Source organism: Pleuronectes platessa, chromosome 23, assembly GCF_947347685.1.
Source record: "Pleuronectes platessa chromosome 23, fPlePla1.1, whole genome shotgun sequence".
Lineage (NCBI taxonomy): Eukaryota > Metazoa > Chordata > Actinopteri > Pleuronectiformes > Pleuronectidae > Pleuronectes > Pleuronectes platessa.
Window position 1 is genome coordinate 12,104,814 of NC_070648.1, and position 23,900 is coordinate 12,128,713.

Genomic DNA, 23,900 nt, shown 5'->3' on the forward strand with positions numbered 1-23,900 from the left:
TTTCCCTCTCTCCCTCTCTCCCTCTCTCCCTCCCCCTCCCCAGATAAGGCCAGCAGAGCTGCAGGCTTGTGGGCTGTTTAATTGGAACGGGAGAGTCTTGCGGCCTGGCCAGTGAGCCTTGCGCTTCCTACCAAAACATCTGCAGGCACCGAGACAGCCACACGCATGCTGCGAGGCATATGCACTCCAACACACAAACTTAATCGGCCACATTCTCGCTCGCCCCCAGCAAACATTTAACATTTCCTGCATGCAAAGCAACTTATAACAGTTGAACAGGTAGGGTTTCAGTATCTTACTCAAGGAAGCTGAGAGAGGAAGGCAGCACTTCTAAACATGCATACTGAAACTATACTTTTGTTGCCTAGAGCTGTGTTTGAGTACTCACGTACATCACTATAAATATGTACACGTACACAAACACACTCACACACCCAATAATATGCCCAAGCACAGTATTCAAAGTGCAGCTTTTTTCACCTGCTGTATCCACTGGCACACTGATACTCATCCAGGACCACTGCCCCCCCTCACGCAACAGTGATAACATAACAAAGCTTAACCTAGGGCTCAGACAACGGCTAATCCATTTTTCTGCAGCATGCACGCTGCACCGATTCATTTAGAATTACACTTTCAACGCTGGCCACACCTGGTCATCTGTGAGCTTTTACACTTCCATACAGTTGCAAGTAGGTGGAACCAAAGTTAGATGATGATGGATGGCGGCATGAGCCGTGAGAGGGAGTACGAGGAGGGAGGGGTGTGATGGGGAAATGAGAGGCATTATGAGGAGGTTAGTGTCAAACGGGGAGGAAAAAATAGGAGAGAAGGACAAGTGAAAGAGGTATTTAGAGCTCGGATGAGCAGGGAGCCAGACGGTAATGTTACAGTGCGAGTGCAGAAACTCCCTGTCAAGCTTTCCTTCCCTCTGTCTCACTGCATTATTGCTACATTACACTGCAGCGTGATGAGGCTGGCTGATGGCACGCAGATCTAATGGTGGAGTTATGCGGGGGACGATGTCTGTAAGTGCATGTGTTACTACATGTCACTGTGATTGTGTCACAAGTAGCATGGCAGGCTGAGTGTCACTTTTTCCTCTTCGTTTCTGTCCCCCATGCTCAGTCTCACTCCCTTCTCTCCCGTTGTCGGCCATTTTGTTGGCTCGATCAGGGACGTAATAATGTCTTTATGAGTGATTGGCAAACACTGAGAGGCCTGTGTCTTCCAGTCTCGGCTGTCACGGCCCTACATGATGTGGCTTTCTGTGCCTTCATGTTTCCATTTCTGTCATCTATGGCTGTCAGCACTGCCATCTACAGAGGCGGGTCCACTGCGTCTTGTGTCTGCAATTGATCTGCAACAAGCCGGACTAGTTGAAAACAACCTCTCCTCCCACACAGTCCCAAAGCCTCCAATCCGGTCTGCCTCTTCTTATTGATTGATTGATAAAGAAGAAATGTGGTTGACCTTTTCCTGCAGAGCCTAAAACAAGCTTCAGAATGTTCACTATATCCTTTTTTATAGTCTTTCCCAGCTCACCCTGTGACTGCCGTCACTTTGCGTCCTCACGACATTTCAGCTTGGATAGCATATTCATTTTCTCCCCATGATTCAACCTGCCGAGGTGTCACGGCGAAAGGAGCAACAAGAAGTGCCTCTAAAGTCATTATTAATCTGGTGGTTACAGAGCTAACAGCAAGGCTAAAGCCCCTTGATCTGTTTCATTAGCATCTTCTCATCAGGGCTAAGTGCTGTTAGCAGTAACAGCCAGCGCTAGTCACTGGTGGCTTACAGCTGACGAGGCTGATCAAAGCCAGTAGTCTGATGTAGTATAAAAGCAATTCACCTCTGTGTTAGCTCACATGGTGCACGACTGGGGGACTGTGTCATGGAGCTCGCCTTCCACAATCTTGATTAGCTCAATTTATTTTCATTTCATTTCCTCTTTGGAATGTGTGTTTTTTTTTTTTTTTACATTATCAAGTCTTTGTCAGTTTCCCCGTCAATCCCAGAATCTATTAATCATAGAGCTCCATTCCATTAATGTCAGACTTGAGATTGAAACTCATATACGCAGTTTCTCTACCAATTAATCTGCCATCAAATCAACATGCTGTTATGATAGCAAGAGTAAAAGAAAATGAAGATATTTTCTAATTAGGCTAATCTCAAACTACACTGACTTTATATTAGCTCATGTAGAGAGTGTTTTGGCAGGAGAAATAAAGCTCCAACAGAATTGTCTGATTTCCAAACCTTCCATTCTGCTTACCTCTCCAGCCTCCTCTCCTGATTCATGCTATTCAAGACATCTGGACACCACCTCTTCCATGTATTTGTTTTTTTCCAACTCCCTTTCACACCAGCTCTTTTTTTCTCAAATCTGTGTTCTCAATCTTGACCAGGAATATTGAAAGTGGCTCAGCAGGCTTCTCTGGTTAATTAGAGCACAGCAGCAGCAGCAGCAGCCTCACGCTGACTGATGGTACACTGCTGAGCTTCTCACAGACAAGGATTAATGGCTCCTGCCTGACTATGATATGGTTTGTGTGTGTGTGTGTGTGTGTGTGTGTGTGCACGCGCTTGTTTACATGTGGAAACTGTGTTTATAATGCACCTGAGTAGGTGTCTTTGTGCACTGAAAAAAACCCCGATTTATGTGTAAATATTTGTGTGCGCTACACCTCTGTTATCGTTTCTCTAGATTATTGTGCTGTATAAATACTGCATACGCTTCAGCTGTTTCAAGTGCACTTGAAAAGTGATTCAGTGTCATATTTACAGTTCTAATAAAGGTGTCTCCCTCCTCAGAGGGGAAAAAAGGCTCTGCGCACTGCGCACTGAACTCTGTGTTGCACTAGTGGGCAGAGAGGTATTCAAACCAGACTTCAGATGATTGTCTTTGAGCCGAGTGTTTGCAGAAGAAGGAAGATGAAAGCCTGGCACAGCTTCACACAACAGGTGTAGTGTGGTCTGTGGGGAATCTGAGAACCTGGGGACAAGTCGATGCACTGCAAGAGATGGATTAAATACCAAAACACACACATTTATTCCAAGAATATTACAAGCCTGCACACACAGTGGAAGTCTTTATTCCACAATACAACACCACAGAAATACCGTGAAAGTCCCCGAACTACACACAAGAAAGCAGGTGGTCATATATTTGTATCACATTCAGACTGAAAACCTCCACAACCAATTTGATATTGTTGACAAGACGCTTGATTTGCTTTTACTCAGAATGTTAACGGTATATGGGATCATAGCAGTTGGATCTTTTTGAAGAAATTGTGAAAGCAGAAATCTAACCTTATACATTTAGTGTATATACTATCGATCTCTAAGTTCTTCTGTTAGCAACTTGTTTGTCTTTGTGCATTGCTGCAGCAGGCATGGAAATACCTGGCTCAAATCCATTATTTACAATTATATCCTGGTTCCAGGTGTTGCATTTAGATACATTGGTCCATATGATGTTTTTTGTGTGACAGACTGTACAAATTAAACAGGTTTTGCCATATAAAAAAAAATCCAATCTTTGTCACAAGTGAGGGAATTAAGATAATACATGAATGGTTTCCACTGCGGCGTGGACTCGGTTGGAGCAGAGTTTCTGTCAAGCTCATTCCAACACTACTCATGGGATGATGTGAGAAGAAATGGGTCGGTGGTAGCTCACATGACCGTGCAGTCATCCTGAGGGTTGCAGAGCTTTGCTTGGATTAGAAGGCATGTCAGGCTAAATGAGACTGGGTACACATTGCTCTTTCAGCCTGGTTGCCTTACTCTGCTGCAGCTAGCCAAGCACTATGAGCAAGATAGTTGTCCTTTTTCTTCAGGACGGAATCGAGGCAAATGGATGTCACGCTAGCAGTTGGGGGGGGGGGGGACATTTTTATTTTTGGATTGAAACTGGACCAACGCTGGTTTGTGCAAGTCATTTGTAAAAACAATGCTGCGGTGAGGTGCTGTAGAGGAGACATTGTGACATAAAGTATGACAGAAATTGTAATCCCAAATGCTGGCATAAATATAGACGCACACAAACTCAAACTGTTCGCATGAACACCTCACTATCATACTGCCGAATGCAGGCAGCTGCACACACAACTAGAATCAATCAAAATCAAACACATTTCCAAACACAGCACAACCCTTGGAGCTCTGGTTATCTCCTGAGGCTTGTTATGCTTCCTCAGTGTCCTTGGGTTTCAATAGTACCATCAGCCAAGCCCGCCACAACCCCCCAATAACTGGCAACATAATGCATGGAGGATACACGGAAATTCGACATACAACATTTTTATAAACACAACACTGTGAAAAGACAAAGAAACACTGCTTCGGTCTCGTGTGGTAGATAATCCCCAACCAAACAGAAATAACTTAATGGATACCCATTTTGGCAAGGGAAATATCCCAAATCTCTTTAGTGAAAAGGGACACAGATTTGGTTAAAGAATGGTTGATTTAATAAGCTCTCTGCTGGTATCCACCAAAGTACCAATACTAGTTGATTTTTGACACTGTGGCATGGCAAATGTATCTGTTGGTCATCAAAACCAACCCGGTAGCACAGCCAAGACAAAAAATGTGTTTCAATCGTACAGAGTGAAACACATTTGATTAGTCAAAGTTTTAGTAAATGTCAATATGTCTGGAATTATTACCCTAATGGGATGAAGCATCACATGAATATAAATTTCACCCTTTTGGTAGAACTGTGAAAAAATGTAATATCATTTGCTATGAAGCTATCATCAGTGTGTTCATAGTTGTAGAAGAGCTGGGCAATTAACATGTTATGTTTTATCTTCACTGACGTTTATAACCTCACTTGCTCGGCGGCGGCCCCGACGTGCTGCTTCAGGATGAGGGCAGACGCACATCACCCGCCTCGCTGACCTGTGCTCACTTTACACTTTAACAGTAAACACCAACACAAACAGAAGTTATTAGGACACGTACAGTACTGAAGTTTACTCTTTAACATTGTGCGTGCGTGCAGTTCCCCTGCCACAGACAACACGTGATGTGACACTCACAGCTAAGACCTCAGGGTTAAAGTGACCGGAGTGATCCGAAGTGGGGGGGGCGGCAAAGTATAATTGTTCCTTAATCATAATCGAGGTAAAAGTTTTTTAATGATCTTGAGCCAAGCATGAAAAAAATACAACCCTATAAAGTTTGATTTGAAGACTGTGAAAAAATGCTGCAACATGATTTGTTTTCCTCCCTTTTTTCTTTCTCACATGTCCGTGTGCTCCCTCCATCTCACCCCTCTGAGATCATGATTTATGCTCCCTCCTACTCCCCCCCCTCCCTCCCCACCCCTGCATGTAAGCTTTTGTCAATGCTGTTGTCACATTGAAGTCGTGGCAGAATAGCACAAGGGATTGTGAGCAGGGGCGAGCCTGGCTTTGGTTGTAAACCTTACTGTGAGGGGGAAATTAAATCTCACATGATAAATAATGGATCGGGATTAGGTCAAGCCCTTGGGTGAAGACCCAGCTATAGACTCGGCCGCACTCCACTCTGAAACACATCTCATTTTAACGATGTGAGCATTTGCATATGAATGTCTGTAGTGTGTTTGTATGTGTGGGGCAGAGTGGCGGGGATGCGATTCATCAATTATATTCTGTTGAAAAAAAAATCTCCACATCTATGACAACTCTCCTATCTGCAAATGAAGTCATTCTGTTAGGGTTCATAACATTGCTTGACTAGTCTATTGACATGACCGAGAGTGAGCAGATGAAATATGACATTCATATTTCTCAGGCTCCTCTGGGAGGTATGCAACCTGACTCAACTCAAAAGGCTTTTTTAAGGCGTAAAAAACTGTTTTACATGGACCCACTGTATTTTGTAAACTGGATCATGTTCGCATGTGATTAACAGTTTATGTGTCTGTGTTTCTTTCAGATCCCGACCTGCCCCCACAATGATGGGACCCATACCTGCATAAACCTTTGTGGTCGATCGGTTTCAGGCGAAGCATGGTTTTACGCTGAAGCCATGAACACATCATATGCTCTATCAGACGCCGGCAAGCTCTAATACCCGTATTCTCTACCACTCCCTCTCTTTTGCAAATGTTCTTCTGCTTGCACACCCCTTGAAGAAAGATCACAATCGGATGACTCTTCCCTCAAGCCTTCGGCAGCTGCTCACATTTCCTGGAAATTGCTTTGAGATCTGGATTCCAGAGACAAAGCTTCTATTTTCAGTTCAGGATAGACTAAGAGGCTTTTGAAGAAACGACTGTTTGGCAATTATCATACCCCCCACCCCCTCTACTGCTCTCCTGCTATTGCTCATTCCTTTTCTCCAAGTCCCAGAGGCACCAACTGATGGAGAGACTAAGGAGAGAGTCAGGATAAGGACAAGCGTTTTTCCACATCAGAGAGAAGGAGAAATAACTGCTGATTCATTAGAATTTTTTTAGAAGGGGCCCCTGAGAGGATTACATTCCCCACTGAGCTTTACATCCCAGTTGTTCAGTGTGATATAATAATTGCTGTTTACATTTCAAATCTGTTAGCTGCACTGAACTTAGTCTCTGTGGTTCAGTAGAGCTGTAAGGCATTAAGTACAGAAGGGGAAACTTGGGAACTTAGACCATGACAAGGGTGCTAAGATTCCTGGGTTGGCCCCTGTGGCCCCTGGCCATCCTCAGCCTACTCAGTACAGTGACCATGCTGGAGTTTGGTGGGGCGCCTGGCCAATGGGCACGCTATGGGCGCTGGGAAGCTGGATCAGTGGGCGAGCTGAGCTTCAGTCTCAAGACCAACATTAGCAAGTCCTTGGTACTCTACCTGGATGATGGTGGCAACTGTGACTTCTTGGAGCTGCTGATAGCTGGCGGGCGCCTCCAGCTGCGCTTTGCCATCCACTGTGCCGAGCCGGCCACTTTGCACATGGAGACAGGAGTGAATGATGACCGCTGGCACATGGTCTTGCTCACCCGCAACTTTCGTGAGACCCTCCTGATGGTCGATGGAGAAACAAAGGTGGCTGAGGTCAAGTCCAAGAGGAAGGAGATGGCGGTGGTCAGTGACCTGTTTGTAGGTGGCATCCCACCCGATGTGCGCCTCTCTGCGTTGACGTCCAGTACAGTAAAGTACGAGCCACCCTTCCAGGGCTTGATCTCCAATCTGAAGGTCGGGGAGATGCCTCCTACTTTGTTGAATAGCCAGGGCATTCAGAGCGACCTGGAGTACCTCTGCACCAAACAGAACCCGTGCTTCAATGGAGGGTTTTGCTCTATTCAGTATGGAGAAGTTCACTGTGACTGCACCCACACCCGCTTCAAGGGGAAGTACTGCAAAGAAGGTAAGGGACCATCATATTGTGCCAGCTTAACCCTGATTTAATTAAATTGTTCCTGTGCAATGCCCCTTTTGTATAGTAAAACATCCATCTGTTGTAGGTAAGGATATTATTTTTTGCTTAGGTCCTCGAAATCTTTATACTATGTCATTAGATGCGAGAGTTGGCCTTTACCTGTGAAGTGTTGGGATGTCTTGATAGCAATTCATTTCCTTAAGGGGACAGTGCTGTGAAAGGTTTTGCAAAGGAAAGCTGCATCGTTCTGATGTGTATAAATGAAACACAAATAGCCTTTCCATGGCCTCTCTTAATCTCTTGCAGAGAGGTCATAAATGACTTATGTCTTGGTGTTGGGTGGAAGGAAGTTGCTCTAGTAGAGTGTTTTACTTGAGATGTCGACCTCATGAAAGCTCAGAGGAACTGTGTGTTGCTTTCTGAGAGAGCTACTTAAGGCAGACATTTTGCAGTGTATTATTGTCAAATAGTTTTAAAGAATATTCTTTGCTTGAAAAAAAAAGCTTGCCTAGGATTATGTGACTCAGGTGCTACATTGAATGTGCCTGGGATTTTTTCTTTTTTTAAACAATACTTAACATCAAAGGTGCTGAATATCTAAACAGAACATTTCAAATGCAAAATGGCACATTGTAGGTCTTCTTTTGACTGGCTTTGTCTCCTTCTGTTGTCTCAGACTTTCCTTCTTCCCTCTCTCTCTGTCTTCTTTCCAAGCTTATTGTCTCTGGAATGCACCTTGCTCCTGCCTTCACTTGCTCTTGGGTTGTGCTCCTGTGCTGTCAGTTCATGTCAAACTCTGTTCTGTTTTAAACTTCTGGCTCCCTCCTTCACTGACGCATCCCATTTCCATATCTGTGGTTTTTATTTCCCCTGTCCTTCATCCATCCATCTCTCTGTTTCTCTTTGTCTCGCGGCATATCCTTTACCCGCCTTCTCTTCTCAAGGCTATCTGGGTTTTTCCATCTCTCTTCACCTCCCTCCTCCTCTGCGCCCTTTCCCGAATTCACTCCCTTACTCCACTTATCTCTTTTTCACCTTTGCCCGCTGTCAGTATTTCGTAGTCCTACCTCCCTTCTTCTCGCACTTAACTCCCTCCTCCCTTTCTTTCCATCTGCACACCTTACTTGTGAATTATCTCATTCCCAATGCAGACATCAGGAAAGGCATTATCATTCTTGACTTTCCTACTTTATCCCTCTTTTGTTTCCTCTAATATGTTCTATCAATATTGTTAATATATGTACTACAAAAGCCATATATAATCAATAGCCTCAGCAGCTCTTACATTGTTCTGTTGGATGAAACGACTTGTAATTACAGAGCCTTCAAAAGGTGGATAAGAATTACTTTGCCAGTTATGTGCCGATTGTTTGAAGGCTTCGCAATTTTGTGGTACTCACAGAGAAGCTGTGGCTGCGCTGAAAGAGAAACAAACAGAATATTTTGTTCATATTTTTGTTTGTAAATTGCTTTTGATAGATATGAAGTCATACGAATATAATCAGCCTGCAGCCACGATTTAGATCAAAGTCTTTAAGTTGTTTTGATGTAGAAAGTTTAGAGCAGGCCTTAACAGTGCAGCTCAAGAGTCTGTCTTGTGTCGTCTACTGCTTCCTTGAGGAAGCCAAACAAATGTTCAATCCTTCATTTCTTGTGGATGAGTTCTAGGTGGTTAAAGCCCCCTCAGCACAGCACATGATGTCACGGCTGGACAGCAATATGTCTATCTGCTTGTCTGTCTTTCACCCTGTCTGTCTCATATTTCACAGTTCCTTAATTCCTCAATCCTTTCCTCCCCGTCTGTCTGTGTGCTCTGTGTCAGATTGCTGTGTGGTTGCTGCGAGCAGATACTGCTGCCTGGCTCCTGGCTAAATTGAGAGCAGAATACCAATGCAGTGCTACAGTGACTGCAGGAAACATTTGTCCTTTTGAAATGGAGAGAGACAGTATGATGGAGTGAGAGGGAGAGAATGGAGATGGAAGTAAGGAGGAGACAAACGGATCACGAGGAAATGCGGAGAGAGCGGTGACTGATCAACAGTGAGAAGTGGATAGGATAGCAAGAATAAGAAATACTGCAGGAAGAGATTCATTTGATCAGCGTTAATTTATTTTTGGAGATGTTCTTTGGTTCGAGCACTGTAAATTGGGTCATTATGGCTGCCAGAGCAGCGGTGTATTTGTTCCTTTCATCCAACATGTGCGTGGGATGTAAAGGTCTATCGCTTGCTCACTTTTAGTTGGTTTTAAGACACTTTAGATGTCTGAACTAACAAATCCGTGCCGCGCCTCTGTTTCCTCTGTGGGGAAGGGGTGATGTCAAAGCAATGCTTGTTTTTAAAGGACGGCTGCCTGCTCACCAAAGAGAGGAAGAACACATATCACTTCATGGGATCCATTTTAATGATGCGACCTGGCACTTGCGATATACAGTATTCATGTGTCTGCGTCTAGATGATGCATGAAATGCTACTTGATCATTTACACATTTAGCTGATGGTCCTTTTCAGAGATTTAATATCAGAAGAACAAGTTTGCCTTCTTGGATCACTGAAACTATAAACTACATCCCCTTTGACACTGACATTCATTCCCAACGGACTCGCAATAACTCCCTGTAGTCACCGATAGTTATTGGGTCTATCTCTATCTTTTGCTCCTTTTGATCCTATTACACACATCCAAGTTCCAGATGTTGGTCTATAAATAGCTGTAAATAACCAGAACACGATCAGTGGCCACCATGCTTTGTACTGTTTACTGACCCCGTTTTCTGGCATACTTTTGACATTGAGTATGACACACTTGGTATCATCACTTGATCACTCATGTTTGGACCAAAACAGTCATGTGAAATCAATTAAAATAGTAATAATGTCTATTATTTACCAAATATACAGATCATTTTAAACCGAAGAATAATTTAAATGAAGTTAAACAGATCCTGGAATTTTCACGAGTTTCATTTCATTCCCTGTTTCAGCCCTACTAACAAGTTGATTGAAGTACACATACCTTGATTAAGGAGTGCATAATTATTACCCTGTCCTAAATGGAACTCTATTTGTTGTGCTAACTTCTGAAAATACATGTCAGCACCTCCAGAACCATTGTTCCTGTAGCTGTCATAGGGTTAATTTTTGCCAAGTCTAATACACAAATCACAAGAGCTGCCATTTTTCTTGATAAAGGCAAAGTGCATTATACGTCATTGTGGGGCAAAACATGTCATATCCTAAATAAAATGTAATGGTTTAAATTAAGAGAAATCCTAAATTGTTCTTCCTTAATTAAGAGTAACAAGAGTAAGCAAACATATATTTTTTGAATTGTAAAAGTAGTATTGTTTTTTTTAATTATTTCTGCTTCAAATTTTTTAATTGGCTTGCTATAAAATGCTATAAAAATGGCAAATACCATGACTTTTTAAAAGCTTCTTAATAGCATTTACAAACTAAAGTCATGCTAACACGGAAGATTAAAAGTCATTATTTTATTTTTTGACTGGTGTTGACTATGGTTTATAACAATTAAGGTTAATAATTTAAGAAAAATACCTAAATAAATAAATCATAAGTACAACAACAGCACCAGTATTAGCATTTATTCGGATAAGACACAGAGAGAGTTCAATGGAGAAATGTAGGGTTTTCTCTACCCTCCCCTTTACTTATAAATGCTGTTTGCTCATGAACACAAAGCTTTGGAAGTGGCAGGCCTTGATGTGTATATTAGAGCATACGGAGAGTGAATGAATTTCGACAGAAAGAAGTGGCCTTCAAGTCTGTCTGAAGCTGAGATGGAAAGGAGAAGAGCCACGTTATTACAATATAATCTTGGCTGTGTTACATAAATGAATAATGATGCACATTTAACACTCGTGCTTTGATAGCCTGTACAGTTGGACAATAATTGCAAGCCTTTAGCCACAAAGGTCTAATTTAAAACAAAACATATTGTCTTCCAGACTTTAGAAATCCTTTGCAATGATGAATGGATGCCTAAATTGGAATCTGTACAATCTCTAAATTGAAAATGACAGCTGAGGTTTTTGTAATTTACGGAGGCTGCGCCATCTCATCTGCCTCGAGCGCAGGTTTTTATCCTGCTACTGTCTTTTGTAAAGTCTTTATCCTCTGTTGCCTTCATGCAAATATATAGCAGTGATCTCATGCAGCTGTTAGCACCCTTCATCCATGTCTGGTTCCAACAGGGTTAATCATTTTGCTCATTGACGTTGATCAAGTAGATGAAGGTTTTGTTTTGCCAATTTTTTTCCAACCTTATACCAGTGACAAAGTGTTCGATTTTATCTCACATTAATGACATTGAACGCTCAAAGAGATGCAAGCTAACATATAACCTTGACATTTTTTTTGTGTAGCTGTACCTTTCGTGCTATAATCAGAGATTCTGTTTCCATTTCGAAGTAGTTATGTGCAAGCCTGTTGCTATTGGGGACTGTCATTATAGCCTCTGCGGGCCATTGTTTTTATAATTGATGCTGACCCTGGCTTTATCCTCTGTTGACCTGTAAATGACAGTGCAGGGCAAGTCGGCTATGAGCTCTCATGGATAATGACTGCCTGAGATATTAATACATTAATTTACTCAACAGGCTGAACAGTCGTTCAGGTTGCTACCGGGGCTGGATTTGCACCGGATTTTAAAGCCATTTGTCAGGCTTGAAATGCACAGTCACCTCATTAGAATTCAATAAAAACAACAAATAGAAAAACAGGATTAATGTTTTGTTAATGTGACTCTTGTATTTCTGGTGACAAACTGGAATTCAGTATAATACAAAACCTATAATCAGCATTTATTGAATTTATTGATCTCTCTGGTCATTTCCCTCTACAAATTTGCAAATGCACCTATCAGTGAATTTAATTACTTTACATTGATTCAAATTTTAAGCACCACCACTTCAAGGCCAATGTTGGCAATAAGAGCTGATTACTCAACATTCTAGGAAAAACATTGCGAGTTCAGCATAAAAACCCAATTCCTGTAACTTTCATGCTTTTTCTAGAGTGGTTGAAAGCGACGTCAATGTTAAGTCTTTACTTATTTAATATACATATAACTTTACTTATTTTGAACTTAGCATTCTAACCAGCTGGCCTTAGTCTGCCCAGACAGTATTATTCATAGACTGAACTCATAGAATATATAGCTGCTTTCTGACATGCGCTGGACAAAATTTAGTAGTGAAAAAGCAACGTCGCAGCGGAGTTGATACGTCAATTTCTGCCTCTGCCTGCTGCACCCAGCTGCACCACCTCTCGCCTGAGTAATGTGGAGGATTAGTTTCTGTTGTGAACGCGTCTATGCAGTGAACCTCCTGCTGTGTTTTGCATTGTGTGAAATGCAAACTCTGGGTAAACTTTTTAGCCAAGTCTCCGGATTTCACCCGCAGGCCATTTCTAAAAACGTCTTATGACTGCATCCCAAAAGTGACGCCAAATCATCTCCATCGACACTTGGTGGCTTCAAGTGTTAAAGCTAAAGACATGTATCTGAAGCATAACATTTATTTCGTAAATTGTTTTGGCCAACACCAGCTATCTACATATCATAATATCTGGGTAATGGCTGGCTTTTCACTTGAGCTATATGCAATTTCTAGTCCAGCAATTACAATAATTTATCTGTACATTTTAATATTGATCTCTTAATATTTAGACCTGATAATCCAAAATTCACAAGGACATGACATGATGGGTACTACATTTTTGGGAAATGATCAGCAATCAGCCATGGTTTGCATTTGAAAAGTTATCATCCCACACCTACACAGTTATATTGCATACAATTTACTCCTCGTTCTTGACTTGTGACAAGAAATGGTATCTGGCAATGTCACAGAAAATGTGATGTTATCCGTCCATAGTCGCAGTTTTCTCTGGCCGTGATATAAACACTTTACCACCCTTTATGAGGTAAGAAAGTGTTGACGTAGCAGGCCTTTCCACTTGACAGTGCCATGTCGGAAACTGTTCAAAAACAGCTGCTTAGCTTATTACTGCTCACCACTCTTCAATTCACTATCATCATCACTTTCTATTATATACTTGGGAATATGGCAGAAACCTGGATCCCTGAGGGAGCCCTGCAGTTAACCGGGCTGGACCCCGCATGTCAGGAAAAGGAATCCCTCCTCCCTCCGTCTTAAAGCAAGATGACCTCAGGCGAGCCTCTACCTGCAGAGAGGAAGAGACAGGGAGAGGCAGATTTGTGTTCAGGGAGTTAAGGCGTCAACTTCAAACGCACACTGTCCTTTTTATAGCCTGTGGAGATGTTTTAACAGGGTCTGCCATGAACAGATGCTATTTTCCCCAACAGGCCAGACAAATCTAGGTGTATCAGCTGCTGTAATTTATGAATGTCAAAAGCTCAGCACCACTCTTTAGACCCATGAACTTGATGTTTTTTAATGCCTTTGTTTGATAAGAAGCTGTATTTAAAACTATATGACCTGGTTATTTTGATCAATTCTTCAAAACTGATCTGATCATAATCTAAATCACATTTGCAGACAAACAACATGTCCCTAAGTTGATAACACACAACTCATTAAGTTCTACAGTGTCCTTTTTTAACGTATCCACTCAAGACACCTGGAGGGAAAAGTAAGTGAACCCTTAGATTTAACAAGTATTCCGACATCCGCAGCAATAACTCAAACAAGAGCTTTTATTAGGTACACAATAGTCAGTCCTGTACAGCTTTCAGGAGGAGTTTTTGACAGTTCTCTTACAGACCCACTTCAGCTCAGCCGTAGTCTTAGGATGAGATGTTATGAACAGCGCTCTGAGCTCAACCCACAGCATCTCTGCCGGGTTAAGGTCTGCCATGGGCTCTGTCTGGGCCACTCCAAAAGGTGGATTTTCTTTTTTGGAAGTTGTGCTGTAGTAGATTTACTTCTATGGTTAGGGTCATTGACCTGTTGCATCACCCAGTTTCTACCCATCTTCAGCCGGCGGACAACCACTATAACATTATCCCTTAAGATACCTTGATAAAGTTGGGAATTCATTTCCTTTCCATGATGGCGAGCTGTCAGGACCAGAGGCAGCAACGCCAGATCAAAGTAGCCTGACCATGTGGTGCTCCCTCCACTGAACTTCGACTTTGGAGTGATATTTTTAAGTTTGTATGCAATCCTGGCTGTATTTTCTTCCAAAACAATTGGATGTATAGTTTCAATAGTGTTCAAAACTGATCCAATCATATCTTCACTTTTTGATTCACTCGTGACTGTAATGTACTGACATTGTGTAGCCATTTAATTTTTTTGAAAACCTAACTAGGCAAATGGTATGTGGCCACTGTAAATATGTAACCCTAACCACCTTTGACATATCAAGTTTTTTTTTATGATCGTACATTCTGCGTTTTGTTAGAATAAAACGTACATTTTCATACCTTTACAGAAGATGAATATCGTTTTAATATATATTTTCAGGTTTTCTCCTAATGTGTGCTCTTGTCTGCCAAATCTGAAGGCTTTAGCTGCATTTGTACTGGAAGTATAGCGCTTCTTTCTTTGGGTTGTAACATCGCATTCCTCTGGGCAGGACAGCATTTAAGCATATTTTCAGCAAATTCAACCTTATGGCTCAAAATGTTAAAGCTTTACATGTGTAAAGATATAATCCGTAGTTCTTAAAATGGGAGTTGAGTGAGGCAGGGCACTGAATTTGAGTGGTACTATGTGGGTAAGATGACAGAACTAGGCTAGGAAGAGCAGCGGGGACACCCTCATACACTCCACCAGTCATACTTCATGGTGATAATTGCTCCCACTGGTGAGGGAGGACACTGAGACAGTTTGTGCTCAGTTTGTGGAGGGGGGGGGGGGGGGGGGTTACTGCCTGATAATTGAACTCCCAATTATCTTGTCCTGTAAACCTAAATAAGTATGGTATAGTGCTAATGATAAGGTTGTGGCCTTTAACGTGCCCTGAACACATTCTATTGATAACCTTATCAGCAACACAGTGGACAGAATCCAAGTCATGTCTTTAAGCCTTCACCAACCAACAACACTGATAACGTTTATTGAAGCCCCCATGCTTATATTCTTAATTGTATCTCATTACTATTGGTCTTCATCAGAGCGGCCGTGCTACTTTCATCTAAATATATAATCTTAATTAAAAACTATAATATATTGCAAAAAAAAATGCTGTAAGCCACAAATAATCACTATGTTTCGAAGTAAAGGGACACATTTTTAAGACAACCGACCAATTGACAGTATGAAGGGTTTTATGGCATTTTACTCATATTCACATGCTTGCATAGCCATTTTTATATGGTAAGGATGGATTTGTTTGCTAAATTTCACTTTACTAGAGCTAATCCAATCTCATAATTGAATTTGTACACCAAAGTCCAGGAAGTGGACACATTCAGTTATTTGAAGAACAAAATTGAGCCAGAGTGAAAGTGGATTTTTATAAGTAGTATATTGACCTACAATCTAAATCTCTAACTCTATTCCAACATTTTTTAACAAAACACAACTGCTCCAGATCAGCGTCCATAACCCCCCATATTCTTGCTTTTTGTTGAGCTGTATGAAGACTATAGGTAAAGTTGTCTGACTAAAAGTTGTCAGTGAATGTTAAGAACAATAATGATTTTTCTTTTGACTTGATAAAAAGGCCTGGTGGTGTAGGAAGTCTGTCGGTTAGGTGCACAAAAGCAAGAGTCTTCTTTGGATGGTGTCAATCGGATTTTCCGGTCCACCACCATCTTTAACCTTTTCTCAGGTGAGTCCTTATTGGCTTGAAGGTCCCCGCCAGCGTGATCTGCCGTCACATGCAATTAAGGCTTGCTCTCTACCCCTGCTGTCACTCTAGGAGTGGGTTAGTGAATGAGAAGTCTGGCTCACACATCCCTGTCACTTGTCACTTGCTATCCATCGCGTCTCTCACTAAGCTGCAGGAGAAACATATGGCTAAAAGTAGAAAGGAAAATATGTCCTTGTTGCATTAAATTCTCAAATGCGTTGAGACCATGTCAGTGAAGCATTACGATTATTCAAACATGATATACAATATTTACAGATGAGACGATTATTGACAGTTATGACACTTGTGATTTAATAGTATGTCTAACAACGCATGGCTGGAGTACATTAGACAGCTTTTCTAATGGAACAACAAAGCCGATCAATGAAGGGATTCTCTGATGGCCTGTTTTCACTCCGTAGCATCAGTGCCCTAATATACTCACGTCAATTGCTGAAGATTTCATATACATGGATTTTTGGAGTATATCCGGTGGGTCACTTAATGCAATTTACTCCTTTTTCATACCCTCAGGGTCTGACTATTTGTGTACGCCGTTAATTAAGAGACAGGTGGCTCTCCAGAAGCTGCAGTCACTAGTGAATGTCCCATTTCAATATCAGCGACTCCATCCTGCCATTTGTGAACGAACTGAGACCTTACCTGCACACCGAAATCATTTCATATTTAAAGATTTGAAGACTGAATATCTAAATTATTCAAATGTAGGGAACTTGTTTGCTTAAAGGAAGTTCCATGAATCCAAGGCCACTATCTTTTAAAGGTGCATGTGTCCATATGATATTGGACTGAAAAGGGCATTGGGATCCAAAGTCATAATGCACAGTGTACAGGTCAATATGTTTGAAAGGAAATGTGTTGGGAAATACAGCGTTGTAATATCTTTTATATATGATTGCACATTAAAATGCTGCTGTATTGGCTCAGCAATTTCTCTCTAGCCTTAGTCAGATGTATTGCTATGTTTAACTCTGAAAATGCTCTATATTACTCACTTCATATATTAAAACATCAGTTTACTGCTTTTAATGTTTGCTTATAGGAAATTGTTATTCTCCTTTTTATATTCTCTGCATTTTTTCAATTGGGTTGAGCACTAACTATCGTGTCATAGTTTTGAAGGGTCACTAGTGAAACCCAATAAATCAGTAGGTTTGAAAGGCACACACCAGCAACATCCTTTATGCATTAATATATTCAACTTGAGACCTTTTGTAAGTTCTGCCCTTCCGTTATATTAACTCAATCCTCTGAGGAGGTATTCCTCATGTTCATCGTTTGTTTTTATCACAGTCTAGCGACTTGAGTCACTGTGTCCTTTCATAGCTTCTGCACTCTAAGCCTAAACCTGAAGGGAGCCAACCACAGCTCGGTTTATCGAACCGCCGTGTGCAAGGATGTAGCAAGAAAGTCAACAAAGAGAGGAAAGAGAAAGATAGCGAAGCATTGAGCACAAACCCGACCCTCCTCCCTGGGTTCCTGCAGACTCTTAATTTTGCTCCTCAACCCCAGGCTGCTGGTGAAAAAGATGATTGACTGGATTGTGATTGATAAGAGATCCATTTATCAGGTGACCCCCTGTGGTCCTCTGCTGGACAACTTGTCTGTGCATTGACTCTGGAAGTTGATATGTGGGAGGCGGAGAAGAAAGGTTCAGGGGGGAGGAGGAAACAGCATGGTGTAAAAAAAGGCGTGAGAGCATAGAGGAGTGTTGAGACTCAGAACATGTTGCTGTCGACACAGACTGTGGGAAAACCTTCACTGTTCCTGAGCCCCTGCCCTCTTCCTGGGATCCCACTTCAATCAAGCACCTGCCAGCTGAGCTTCAAAAGAGGACTGTAATCCCCCTCCCTCCGACTGCCAAAGACCCCTGCCACTGTAATATGACAATATTGTTAAAATGGAGTAGAGACGTTTCTGATGCCTTCTATCGTGCCCCTTAACCCTGAGTATTATTAGGCTTATGACACTGTTGATGCAGGTAAAAAAAGACCAAAGGAAAAGGCCTTGATCTCAACACGCAGGACTCAAATAGGCCCTTAGAGACTACTTAAAGGAGCAAAGCTGCCATCGCCGATGATTTCTGCACAAGCAGGGTGGCATTCATTATTAGTTTATAGATCTCCTGTGAACCACAGTGGTTCTATGACATTTATTTATTTATCGAGCCTTCCAAACAGACGGGGCCACCTATGGAGTTAATACAGCGTCGGCGACATCAAATTACTAGGAAATGAGGTCTGATTGCTGATGTGCTGCTGCTGTAATGCCGTCACTCAAGTTGCAAGCTGTTTGCGCTTGTGGCTCATCAGAGCTCTCCCGCCTCGCAGCTAAGCGAGACTTGACAACATCAAGGATAAAACTTCTGCTTTTATTTATTTATTCATTGCGTTGCTTCCAATTTGACTCAAGCATTTTTTAATGAAATAAGTGGGCTTATCGAGGAGCTGTGGCTATCTGACACAGCCTGTCCGAAAGCAAGAGACATAATTCCCTTCCTGTTCTCACCGACTAAACTACAATTAGACCTGTGCTCTCTGCATTGGGCAATAACCTTGTGAATCAGCCTAATTTCCTGAGGCGTTGGGCGCCATGCTGTACAGAAAATAGGGGAGTGAGTGATATAGGTCACAAATAGGATTGCCTGTAATGCTTCACCTGCAAGGCTGAGAGAAGAACATGATACTAGCAACGCAAGAGTTTTGCCAAAGGTAGAAGCTCATCAGTTATACAGCAGAGCATTGGGATAGGCTTTAGGATGGTGCATGCAGAGAGGGCACAGTTGTTATGAGGGCTGGTTGGTGGACAGAAAAAACACTGCATGACATAACAACACTGCTGTAGTAGTAACACAATTGTCCCATGGCCCCAAGAAGGGGCTTATGTCTCTGATGGATTGCCCATTTGTCAGGGGAAATTAAACTGCTTGAGGGGCACACTGTGAGTGCTGGGGGCAAGTAGTGATGCCGGCCTATAGATTGTGTGTCTGCGGAAATGCATAGACCAGGGGATGTATGTGGAGTGGAAGTCTGACTTTGTGCCTCAGTGGTGAGACATTCAGACTTGCTTGTGTCTCCCAGGCAGGTCGATAGATGGCTGAAAGAAATTTCACAAAAAAGGAACAAAGAATACAACAAAAACAAGGGGAGACTTTTCGCTTTTTTTTCTCTGTAAACTTGTGTTTTACCAGACAGACGTGAACCTTAATGACAGTTTTCAGTTTTAAGCGTCAATATGATAATACGCTAATTTGATGCATAAAAACAGACATTTTGAAATGATTATTGTAATTATTCAGTCTTTGCATGCTTTTTGAGCAGTTGTCATAACATAGCACCGCACATTTATTCACAGCCATCCTTCTCAGCAAAAGGACTTAATCACGCATTTCCATAAACACACAAACACATTGACACACATCTCTGGCGTCGCTGCTCAAAAACTTAGCGGGAAGATAAATATTGACTCACAGTCTTCTTGGTAAAGGGCTTTTTGACTATTGGAGCCTGAACAGGACATACAGTACTAATTGCAAATATTAGAATGCCGCGGGCAGTGTGTGCTAGTGATAGTGGTTGACCCCTATCTTCTCCCCTCTCCACCAAGTGGGCTTATTGCCAGGGGGCGACTTAAACTGAAGGGCTGGGTTCAGATTGGAGGTCATTCTGGATGTTAGGAATTACATGACTTCACTGTCAGTGCAGAAACATAGTTCCTGTGAAAATAGGGTTAATCTTGTTATACCAGGAGTTCATGCCAAGTTTATACAATGAGCACAGCTTCTAGTCTTGCTTTCACTGCCAGCTGTTGTCTCTGTTTTCCACTAAGCCATGCATTTATTTGAATCATCTTTCACAGCTTGGAGATGCATCGCCTTCCCCCGCATGCTTGTTGTTTAGCCCTTTAATTTGGGCCCGTCCATTGCAACAAAGTCATACAAAGTCACCAGTAGCATTGTAAATTGTGAAATACTGAAAAATTAGACTTAGCTCATGAATATGGAAGAAAGAACAAGAGCGGGAGAGAGTAGAGAGAGAAGATGAAATAAATCACACTCCCGAAGAGAATTGTTCCGCTGTTCACATGTCTGATCAAGCTTAAAAATGTTATTACTCTATTGTCACTGGCGCTATTCTCTCTGGTTTAACTCCAGAAGATGCTCTGACCCTTTCAACGCTTTACCACATCTGGTCTATTACGTGCCGAAAGCTCACCTTTCCCTTTTCTTGCAAGAGGATAATGCCAACTCCCCATTTTATTGTGATAGAGAAAAGGCAGCGCTGGCTTTAGTGTGATTCCATTTCCCCCTGCTCTTGGAGCTTCCATAGGCAGAAGCCTTGACAGTACTTTACTTGAAAGTAATCACCAGGAACGACTGTTGCTTTAGTGTGTGATTGAATACCAATAAATCTGACCCTCCTTATTTCCCTTTGAACACCGATTGGTGGATGGATGCCAGCTTGTACAGACAAGAGAGTGGATTATCTTTCTTAGTGGACCTTAAACTATATGATCCTGCATCATGACGCGAAGCTTCCATCGGGGACATTTTCTCTTGACTTGTTTGTGTGATCTTGGCTTCTATGTATACAAAATGAGCACAGACCATCACTTTCTGTATCTGCACACTAAAACATGATGATTTTCTGAATAAAGGGCAGATGGGGCAATAATGAATTACATGTGTTTTATTTGTGTTCTTAATGACAAAGACAGTTTTGGCCCTTGAGAGGGGAGATAAATTGAATAGGCAAGCTTTGCACCAATAATGCACAGATTCCCATGATGCCTTCAAGACAATGAGACATTATAGTTCTTCTCACTATCTTGTAATGAAGGATCAACCTGGAATTATCCCTTTATTTCCTCCCACTTAGATGTTAATAATGAGCCATGACTGTGCTGGGTTTTTACCAAGGTGACACATTTATTGTTATACTTATTTCACACACAAACATGCATGCAACAAACCAGCCCTCAACTGGACACGGATTCTGCACGAGCCGGTGGGCAAGAGACGGATCTGTTTATTTTGTCAGTCTTTAGCCAGGTAACTACTGTGATATGGCCTGGTTTTTCCAGGTGATGTGTGTGCAGGCCTGTATGTGTTGTCGCTCCGCACAGGTGGCGGGCAGCAGGGATGGGAGCAGGCCAGTGAGCAGGTAGAATACCACTGAGGTGGAAATAACACAGACTGGACTCCTCCGCTGTTTGGAGAGGCCTAGTGTGAAATGTTGCACGTAATGCTGACCGCACACTGTTCCTCCCCCTGCGCTGGAAAAAAGTCTGGTACAGGTGTAGCTGTCTGTTGCTGTATGTCTGGGGAAGACATACAGCTAGTCACTAACATGAAGGCACAGAAAGCAAAGAAGAAAGATCCATGCACAATACTGCACATGCGTGGACTAAACTAATAGCAGTTTAATTCTGGGATCATCAAATGTTTCTGCATTAGTCATTGGAGACTTAAGCTCTTTTCCAAGACTGGAGTTGATGACGGTAACTGAGCTTGCAGCTATTGTCACGCAACCCAAAAATCTGAATTTACATTGCTGAAGTTGGTACAGACATTATATTTTAATATCAGAGACCTATCATTTTGCTCTAACAGACATTCCCATTGATTTGACTCACTCCTTCTCTCTCAGCAAATCCTTGGAAATGTGGAGCATATTTCTTATACATTCAGCATTCCTCCTCAATCATGATCCTATCTGATTGACAAATTGTACATTTGAAATCTGCATAGCTGTGACTGGTAGGCACAGAACTCTTCATTTCAAGATCAAGCAAATAAAGGGAAATAAGTGATTTAATATTAGGACAAAATCCAGTCCCTGACATTCCACTGATATGATGAGCTTGGCAGTTTTGTCTTGGAAGGGAATTCATTAAGATAGTTATCATAAAGAAAAAATAAGCAGGGTGAAGAAGAAATTAAATAATATTTAACCGAAATCCAGATTTAAACCCACTGCCAAATGAATATAACAATGAATTTTGGACCAAAGTGTAAGCAAAAAAGGTATTAGAAAAAAATTATTTCCGTTTTACTTCAATTGATAAAGATAAAGGCCCTCTGAGTGGAAATAACTGTCGCTCAATATTATAAGCAAATCTAGAAGTCGCAAGATCAAACCGTGTAATCTGAAAGCTGATACACAGTGGTCTCATGAAAACTCGACAATCATCAGATAACATGGGTGAATTGGTCAGTCCAAGTCAGATAGTTTGCCTTAGATATGTAGAAACAGTCTCCAATCAAAATGTGGCCTTTTATTTTCAGTGCTTTGCAGATATATGGGTTTGGTCAAAATTGTATGCAGCGGATCTGGGTGATCTATTCAAAGCCCGTGGCCTCAATAGGATCCAATGACCTCAATTCAAAATCTTTCATCTTATATTGAGGAACAAAACATGAATGTCCAGCTGCAGAGTTTTTATTCATCCTATTTATTGAACCATTAGCTGAGGAAATGGGAACTGAAATGATTTTTCATAAAGAGGTGTAGAAATTCAAATGTATAGAATAATACGGCATTTTGATCCTTTACCTTTCCAATATGAATTGTCTTTTTTACATCGATCAGATTACCATTCAATGTGGATCATTCTCAGGGTTTCAAAGTAACTTGGGGAAAATGTGAGTTGTTGCCTCCAAACAGACACTGCAGTATCATGGTTACGATGTAGAACAGTTGAAAAGCATCAAAATAATAAAAAAAACTTTTAAGATTGAAAATCAAAACAAAAGTAAACAGACGTAGTTAATAAGGTAAAGGTAAATATAGATGGAATGTCGGAAGTTTCCGACACAGTAAAGAAAAAAACATCCTACTGTCAACTTTATTTCTAAGAGTATGGCCTGTCACAGTATTAAAGTCCTGGTTAAAAGCCTTTGACAGAATGATCTCATTCTTCAAAATGAATAGTTAGGAATTTCACAGCGAAAAAACTGTTTCTTAACTATTCCACTATTATACTTCCTTTGATTGTGAGCAATATAGTGAGTTATTTGATCCCATCCTATATAGCATCAGCATTAAACAACAATCTTGTGACACATGATATGAACCTTTACAAAAGCATAACATTAAAAGAGTAACTACATGGATCTTTGGAATTGCTACTACAATAAAAATTAAATCACTCAAATGTAACCAGTCATGAAATGAAAATAATTGAAAGATGATTGAATAACCAAGTGCTTTTATAAATATCACACAAAAAAACCTGTTCGAATTAATCAATGACCATGAACCTTCAAAAAGTGAATCCTTAAGTAACGTAATTTTAATGCTGTCTATCAAAAAAGACATTTTGATCATAGAGACTCACACAAATTTGAAAACATGCTCTTTACTTGCAACTAGTTAAATAATATATAGTTAAATATTTTTACACAATATTAAATTACAGCACCATCAACCCATTTATGACTAGATGATGGTATCTCCTTGAACGATCGATGAAATAATCAAGGCTAACCCTAGTACAATGCTCAGACTAACTCTATTTAAAATACTAAACAGATTACATCACGCTGTGTTACAGCTGTACAAATGGGAATAAGGGACGACTGCAAATGCTTTGTGTTGCTGAAGGAACTCTGCTCCAGCTGCTGTGGGACTGTTTGGCAAAACAAATCAACCAATGATCAACTCGAGTCACAATACTTTTTGCATTATTTAAAAAATATAAAAAGCCTTTCACTTT

At 41.4% G+C, this 23,900-nt stretch overlaps 1 protein-coding gene across 1 annotated transcript in view; it reads left to right on the forward strand.

The window, feature by feature from the left end:
* nrxn2b (neurexin 2b) overlaps positions 1 to 23,900 on the forward strand; it is a 605,543-nt gene that overhangs the window by 65,398 nt on the left and 516,245 nt on the right. The window contains exon 2 of the mRNA XM_053415562.1: positions 5,938 to 7,347. Within this exon, the coding sequence (XP_053271537.1) occupies positions 6,636 to 7,347 (712 nt within the window). The 5' untranslated portion in view covers positions 5,938 to 6,635. The remainder of the gene's footprint in view (positions 1 to 5,937; positions 7,348 to 23,900) is intronic.